The sequence below is a fragment of the Anomaloglossus baeobatrachus genome, chromosome 7, assembly GCF_048569485.1.
Source record: "Anomaloglossus baeobatrachus isolate aAnoBae1 chromosome 7, aAnoBae1.hap1, whole genome shotgun sequence".
Lineage (NCBI taxonomy): Eukaryota > Metazoa > Chordata > Amphibia > Anura > Aromobatidae > Anomaloglossus > Anomaloglossus baeobatrachus.
Window position 1 is genome coordinate 114170778 of NC_134359.1, and position 8778 is coordinate 114179555.

Consider the following 8778-nt stretch of genomic DNA (forward strand, 5'->3'; position numbering starts at 1 on the left):
ACAATCATCACACTTTTTTTGCAATTATTCCGTACTTAGAATTTTTATGTAATTTTCCAGTACACTATATGGTAAAACTTCTGGCTTTATTTAAAAGTACAACTCATCCCGCAAAAAAACAAGCCCTCATATGGGAAGATTGAAGTAAAAATAAATAAGTTACGGCTCTCAGAAGAAGAATGGAGAATGACTGGACAAACACAGCGAATAAATTTGTCATAAAGGTTTGGGGTTTTTTTTTGTTTTGTTTTGGGTTTTTTTTAGAAAACCCCCCTTAGAGGTTAAATTTAACTGTACACTAACTTAAATTTATTTGAAGTGCAATAAGTCTTTAAATGGTTTTGTCCTGGCTTAAGATTTCTTTATGCGATGATATTGCTGAGGCTATATACTACCAGCTGTACAGTGATCCCATATTCCCTTATCTACTTCATCATTCGTCAGTACCACGATGCAGATTCCAGCATACAAATGGTCACTTCCAATACTTTCATTTGAAAATGACCGACAGCTACAACAACCTTGTAATTAATTTTACCTCTTATCTCGTCTGAATAAATAAGACCTCAAAGAGAAGACCCGTTTGTTGACACCTGAAAAATAAAAAGGCAAAGCTCCAAGGCAGATTGCCTCCAGATATAATAGAGATATTAATTTTTCATAGACTGCGATAAATGAGTTTCACCACAATTTGGCTGGTCTGTGAAAGGCTTTATGTATATTAATGCAATTAATCACTAGACATTTTTTTTCTGCTCACTATAGCTGCCATGCTCGCTGCCTTAGTTAAAATACTATCTTTCTTATAACACAGCAAAGGAACCTTCATGCTACTGGGATTATTAAGGTTTTCCAGAAAACACTTAGTTTTATTTTTTTTTTCCCTACTACTCATATTCCGTATAATAATTATACAATTAGTTTCTGCAGTCTCTATACATATTAGCCGCCGTGTGTATGAATATGGCCGTTCATCAGGGCAGGAGACAGGTAACCCACGCAAGATATTCAAACATGCTTCTTGTTCAATTCCACTGCATTATTTATTTTGAACTAGCTGTAGTACCCGTCATTGCCCGGGATAGTGACGGTCTCTCTCATACTCGCCCTCTTTCCCAGTCTGTCTGTCTCTGTCGGTGTCTCTGTCTGTCTGTCTCTTTGTTTGTGTCTGTTTGTCTCTTTTCCTGTCTGCCTCTGTCTGTCTGTCTTTATCTTTCCCTGTCTGTCCGTCTGTCTCTTTCCCTGTCTGTCTCTATCCCTCTCTCTGTCTATATTTTTCCCTGTCTCTCTTTACTTGTCTGTGTCTTTACTTGTCTGTCTCTCTTTCCCTATCTGTCTCTTTCCCTGTCTGTCTCTTTCTGTCTGTCTGCTATTTTTGTCTCTGTGTCTGCCTCTTTCCCTGTCTGCCTCTTTCCCTGTCTATCTGTCTCTCTGTGCCTATATCTGTTTGTCTCTGTCTGTCTGTCTCTGTGTGTGTCTCTGTCTCTACCGAGATCATATTACTTCACAAATACACTTATACTAAGAAAGTCCTTTGTTGCCTACAGCAACCAATCACAGCTCCTATTAATGACCTGTAGCTCCCAGCTCCATTCACTTTAATGTAAGAAGGTTTTTTGGTGAATAACTGTAAAGCGGGGGGTTAAATTTTCCCCTCAAAACATAGTCTATGACGCTCCCTGAGTCAAATGAGGTGTCTGTGCCAAATTTTGTGATTGTAAATGCACCAACATAAAGCCAGTTATATACAGAGCATTTCTGTGGGAGGGAAGGCTGTTTTTTTTCTTAACACACTACATCCAAAAATGTTCTTTTTATCCTCTGGTAGAGCCATTCAGATACTGCAAATGGCTCATACTGGGGTGCCGGCTGCCATCATTCAGTGAAGAGAGACGGTTCTTTGTGTTCTTGTTTCACGGACAACACAGCTGAGCACCCGCGATACTTGGCCGAGCACTGTGAGCACCCAAGCACCCTGGTGCTCAATCGAGTACCGAGCAGTGGCAAGCACCCAGTCTCATCACTAACTACCTCATAAAGTTACTGGTCAGAATAGTAAAATTTGGCTCTGTTGTGAAGGTGAAAACAAGCTCTAGCAGTAAAATGTTAAAAGGTTTAATACATCGTAACAGAGAAATATGCTTTCTCCCCTTATGAGATGCTTTTTCTCATGTGCTCTGTTTGCTGAACTAATAATTTACTCAATTACACCAAAAACGCATACAGATATGTTTCGAGTTTATGGTTGAAAGATAAGTTGTTGAATTTTTTGATGCTTTACTTTGATTCTTTAATCACATTTTAATGGAATTCTGAATATTTATATACAGTACGTAGTCATTTTTTCCATATCATTATGTATAGAATTATTCATTTGGATATACAGTACTCCTAGTTTTCTTGGGTGTTTACTTCATTCAACAATCAATATGGAAAAATTCTGCATTCCTGTCCAATGTAGAAATAATTTATGCTTTTTGTTCTTTTTGTAATCCAAAGTACTAATTGTGATATTTCAGTCCACTGTTTTATCCTTAAGGCCGCTTTACATGCTACGACATCGCAAAATCGATGTCGTTGGGGTCACGGATTTTGTGATGCACATCAGGCCGCGTTAGCGATGTCGTTGCGTGTGACACCTATTAACGATTTTGAATCGTTGCAAAAACATTCAAAATCACTAATCGGTGACATGCCCCCCTAATCTCGATTATCGTTGCTTCTACAGTTACGATGTTGTTTGTCGTTCCTGCGGCAACACACATCGCTACGTGTGACACTGCAGGAACAAGGAAGCTCACCTTGCCTGCGGCCGCCCAAAATACGGAAGGGAGGAGGTGAGCGGGATGTTACGTCCCGCTCATCTCCGCCCCTCCGCTTTGATTGGGCGGCCGCTTAGTGACGTCGCTGTGACGCCGAACGAACTGCCCCCTTAGAAAGGAGGCAGTTTCGCCGGTCACAGCGACGTCGCTATGCAGGTAAGTAGTGAGACGGATCTGAGCGATGTTGTCTACCACGGGCAGCGATTTGCCAGTGTCGCACAACCGATGGGGGCGGGTACGATCGCTAGCGATATCTGTAATGATATCGCAGCTTGTAAAGCGGCCTTTAGTCTGACAAAACTGATTTGCAGACACTCCAAGGATAAGCAGTCAAGAATACGACTGAAGGAGAAAGTTCTGCATGTAGAGTAACAGCTCTTCGATATCATTTTGGCTGATAAAGGTCCGAAATTGTAGACTGAAATGGCACACATGTTCATACTTTGGAGGTAAAAAGAATAAAAAGCAACACTTATTTATACATTGGAATGGGGAGTTCTTAATTATTGAGGAATATGTAAATAAATGTGGTTGTGACTATAATCGTTAATTTCATTTATAATTTTTTCTTCTTACTAGGACTGGGAACAATGGGCAGAGGAATAGCCATATCATTGGCCAGAGCAAACATTCCTGTGATTGCATTAGAACAGGATGCCAGTCAATTGGAGTTTGGTAAAAAGGCAGTGAATGCTCTGCTGGAACGTGAAGCTGAGAAGTTAATAAAGCAAGGGCTAACACCAGCTGCGTCATTGGCCTCCGTTCGTTTTACACTTGACTTTACAGAACTTTGTGATGTAGATTTTGTTATTGAGGCAGTGTATGAAAACATGGAACTAAAAAAGGAAATCTTTCGTAAATTGGCATCTGTTTGTAAGCCAGATGCCTTTCTTTGCACCAACACATCAGGTCTTGATATTGATGAAATTGCATCTGTCACAAAACACCCTCACCTAGTCATTGGAACTCATTTTTTCTCCCCTGCCAACATCATGAGACTCCTCGAAGTTGTGAGAGGTCATCACACTTCTCTAATGACCATTGCTACAGCTATGACTCTAGGTAAAACATTGGGAAAAGTGGCTGTACTTGTCGGAAACTGTCCATTATTTGTTGGAAATCGGCTTTTAGGACCATATCTTGAGCAAGCAAATTATCTCCTGGAGGAAGGATGCAATCCAGAAGATGTAGACAGAGCACTTGAAGATTTCGGCTTTGCAATGGGCCCTTTTCGTATGATGGACCTGGCTGGCTTGGATGTTGGGTGGAGGTCTAGAATGGAAAAAGGTTTAACTGGTAATAAAGTTCCAGAGGGAACTCCAGCAAGACAAAGACACGGTAATAGGTACAGCCCAGTAGCTGACATGCTTTGTGAACTGGGAAGATTTGGGCAAAAAGCTGGTAAAGGCTGGTACCAATATGAGAAACCTGGTGGCAGATTTGCCCAACCTGATCCTTGGGTGAAAGATTTCCTCCAAAAATATAGAGACACTCACCAAATAAAGCCGCGTCCATCAAATCCAGAATTGATCCTTGAACGTTGCCTGTATGCTCTTATTAATGAAGGATTCCGTGTCCTAGAAGATGGCATTGCTTCCGGTCCAGAAGATATTGATGTTATCTACAACAATGGGTATGGTTGGCCTAAGCACAGAGGAGGCCCAATGTATTATGCCTCCACTGTCGGCGTAGCTAAAGTGTTGGATGTACTGGATCAATACCACAAAGAAAATCCTGATGTCCCAAGCATGAAACCTGCATTTTTATTGAAGAAATTGGCAGCGGTGGGAGGACCTCCAATAAAAGAGTGGAGAACACAGGTTGGAAAGCTTACAAATAAACTTTAAAATTTTCTCATGAAAGAGTGAAGACTTGCATTGTAGGGAAACAAAAGATAAAAACCATAATTGAGAATAACTTTAACACATAAACTGAAATAAAGTCTCAAAATCCTAATGTAAGAGAAATTGGATAGAGCAGACCATTCTTATATATGTTCTGCAAGTTTTTAGGTATGGTTTGACAAATTATATTGAAATCTCAAGCATTCCAAAATGATGACTCATATTGTGTTATAATCACGTTTGCGATATTGGACTTTAATAAACGTTAGTTTGTAAAAATGTTTTTTGAAAAGCTGAGAAGTACAGTATTGATTCATTGTAAGTGGATAGCAACTGATTTGTCTATTTAATTTCTTTGTCTATTTACCATGCATACATTTATGGGTTAATGAGCAAGCACTTTACAACGTTTTTCAGATTCATATGCAAATAAAGACTATTAATTAAATTAAATTTCTTTTGTACTTTTTATGTTCCTGTCTGATTAACATTAGCAGTTATAAGGCATGGTCAAGATCTCAAAGGTGTACTCAGATTTTTCTGACTACTCTAATCCTAGCTAAAAGGGAAATTATACTTTCAGGTCATTTTGTAGAATAAACTTATGTGTAAACATGAGGAATAGTACTAATTATAACACTATTTCTGGTCATTTATATTGTTCATATATTTGTATCCTGCATACTGACTATTTTTTCCCTTTGCAGGCTTTATTTGCAATTGATACTGAGCTTGTGGGAAATTACTAGCTGCTATGATGTCTCACATGTATAGCACATGACTTAGGGATTGATTTCTGCTCTTCATTCCTTTTTAACGCACAAAGAAAAGCAGCTCCATGGAAGACGTTATACCACAGTACTGTTCATTGTACTAAACAGCTTTAGGGGGAGGTAAAAGACTTGTTAGAAAACTCAGCATGATATTTGTTTCTGCCTGTTTTCTCACTCTCATCCTTGCTCCTCCCCTCTTCTCAATAGAGTATAGTAGGGTGTGCAACCTGATATCTCACTGTGCTGGTAGTCTATTGAGACAAAGCAGTAGGGAGAGGGAGAAATGGTTCAAAATTGGAAAACAAAGCATGTTTCTCTGAGATACTGTATGTATGTGTATATATGTGTATATATATATATATATATATATATATATATATATATATACAGTTAGGTCCAGAAATATTTGGACAGTGACACAAGTTTTGTTATTTTAGCTGTTTACAAAAACATGTTCAGAAATACAATTATATATATAATATGGGCTGAAAGTGCACACTCCCAGCTGCAATATGAGAGTTTTGACATCCAAATCGGAGAAAGGGTTTAGGAATCATAGCTCTGTAATGCATAGCCTCCTCTTTTTCAAGGGACCAAAAGTAATTGGACAAGGGACTCTAAGGACTGCAATTAACTCTGAAGGCGTCTCCCTCGTTAACCTGTAATCAATGAAGTAGTTAAAAGGTCTGGGGTTGATTACAGGTGTGTGGTTTTGCATTTGGAAGCTGTTGCTGTGACTAGACAATATGCGGTCTAAGGAACTCTCAATTGAGGTGAAGCAGAACATCCTGAGGCTGAAAAAAAAGAAAAAATCCATCAGAGAGATAGCAGACATGCTTGGAGTAGCAAAATCAACAGTCGGGTACATTCTGAGAAAAAAGGAATTGACTGGTGAGCTTGGGAACTCAAAAAGGCCTGGGCGTCCACGGATGACAACAGTGTTGGATGATCGCCGCATACTTTCTTTGGTGAAGAAGAACCCATTCACAACATCAACTGAAGTCCAGAACACTCTCAGTGAAGTAGGTGTATCTGTCTCTAAGTCAACAGTAAAGAGAAGACTCCATGAAAGTAAATACAAAGGGTTCACATCTAGATGCAAACCATTCATCAATTCCAAAAATAGACAGGCAAGAGTTAAATTTGCTGAAAAACACTCATGAAGCCAGCTCAGTTCTGGAAAAGTATTCTATGGACAGATGAGACAAAGATCAACCTGTACCAGAATGATGGGAAGAAAAAAGTTTGGAGAAGAAAGGGAATGGCACATGATCCAAGACACACCACATCCTCTATAAAACATGGTGGAGGCAACGTGATGGCATGGGCATGCATGGCTTTCAATGTCACTGGGTCACTTGTGTTTATTGATGACATAACAGCAGACAAGAGTAGCTGGATGAATTCTGAAGTGTACAGGGATATACTTTCAGCCCAGAATCAGCCAAATGCCGCAAAGTTGATCGGACGGCGCTTCATAGTACAGATGGACAATGACCCCAAGCATACAGCCAAAGCTACCCAGGAGTTCATGAGTGCAAAAAAGTGGAACATTCTGCAATGGCCAAGTCAATCACCAGATCTTAACCCAATTGAGCATGCATTTCACTTGCTCAAATCCAGAGTTAAGACGGAAAGACCCACAAACAAGCAAGACCTGAAGGCTGCGGCTGTAAAGGCCTGGCAAAGCATTAACAAGGAGGAAACCCAGCGTTTGGTGATGTTCATGGGTTCCAGACTTAAGGCAGTGATTGCCTCCAAAGGATTCGCAACAAAATATTGAAAATAACAATATTTTGTTTGGGTTTGGTTTATTTGTCCAATTACTTTTGACCTCCTAAAATGTGGAGTGTTTGTAAAGAAATGTGTACAATTCCTACAATTTCTATCAGAAATTTTTGTTCAAACCTTCAAATTAAACATTACAATCTGCACTTGAATTCTGTTGTAGAGGTTTCATTTCAAATCCAATGTGGTGGCATGCAGAGCCCAACTCGCGAAAATTGTGTCACTGTCCAAATATTTCTGGACCTAACTGTATATATATATATATATATATATATATATATATATATATATATATATATATATATATATATATATAATAATATTTCTTTTATTGACTTGTACAATTGATTATTGCAAAGTTTGCTGCAAGCATAGTTTCCATTTAATAGTGAAAGTCTCCAACATATGGAGTCCCTCACCAGTGCTTTCCTTGCAAGATTACTTAAACTTTGAGGACAGACTACCTTGGACCAATGTAAAGCAGTGTCCTATTCATTTCATATTTGTAATAGTCTTCCCCTATACAGTTGGATTTTCCAGATACATGTGTATTTAGGCTATGTTCACACATGCTAATGTTTGCTGTAGGTTTTTTTACATCAAAATATTAGCATTAAAAGTACACCAAAGGTCTTATTCAGACACATTTTATTCCTGTACCTAACACAAGTATCTTGTGTTTTTATTTAAACCATCATAACGCTGCATACAGATTTACCCTACAAAGACTCAAGGGTGTGTTTCTACTCTTAAGGGTACTTTGCACGTTGCAACATCGCTACTGCGATATCGTCAGGGTCAAATCGAAAATGACGCACATCCGGCGCCGGTAACGACCTCGCAACGTGTAAAGCCTAGGTGCGCCGATAAATGATCGCAAAAGCGTCGTAAATCGGTCATCTGTGTAGCATCGGTCATTTTCATAATGTCGCACCAATAGGAGATACGATGTTGTTCCTCGTTCCTGCGGCAGCACACATCGCTGTGTGTGAAGCCACAGGAGCGAGGAACATCTCCTTACCTGCCTCCACCGGCTATGCTGAAGGAAGGAGGTGGCCGGTATGTTTACGTCCTGCTCTTCTCCGCCCCTCCGCTTCTATTGGCCGCCTGCCGTGTGACGTCGCTGTGACGCCGCACGACCCACCCCCTTAGGAAGGAGGCGGGTCGCCGGCCAGAGCAACGTCGCAGGGCAGGTAAGTGCGTGTGAAGCTGCCGTAGCGATAATGTTCGCTTTACACGCGACTACATCGCTAGCGAGATGTCGTTGGGGGTCACGAAATTCCTGACGCACATCCGGCCTCGTTAGTGACATCGTTGCGTGTGAAACACACGAACGTCCGTTAACGATAAAAATTACTTACCTGATCGTTGACATGTCGTTCCTTTCCTGATTATCGTTGCTGTTGCAAGACGCAGGTTGTTTGTCGTTCCTGCGGCAGGACACATCGCTACGTGTGACACCGAAGGAATGAGGAACATCACCTTACCTGCGGCCGCTCGCAATGAGAAAGGAAGGAGGTGGGCGGGATGTTCGTCCCGCTCATCTCCGCC

The 8778-nt window shown here is 40.4% G+C and overlaps 1 protein-coding gene across 1 annotated transcript in view; it reads left to right on the forward strand.

Annotated features, from left to right (window-relative positions):
- The window catches only part of EHHADH (enoyl-CoA hydratase and 3-hydroxyacyl CoA dehydrogenase), an 89112-nt gene extending 83993 nt beyond the window's left edge, over positions 1-5119 (forward strand). The window contains exon 7 of the mRNA XM_075318967.1: positions 3402-5119. Within this exon, the coding sequence (XP_075175082.1) occupies positions 3402-4669 (1268 nt within the window). The 3' untranslated portion in view covers positions 4670-5119. The remainder of the gene's footprint in view (positions 1-3401) is intronic.
- Positions 5120-8778: the final 3659 nt, after the last annotated feature.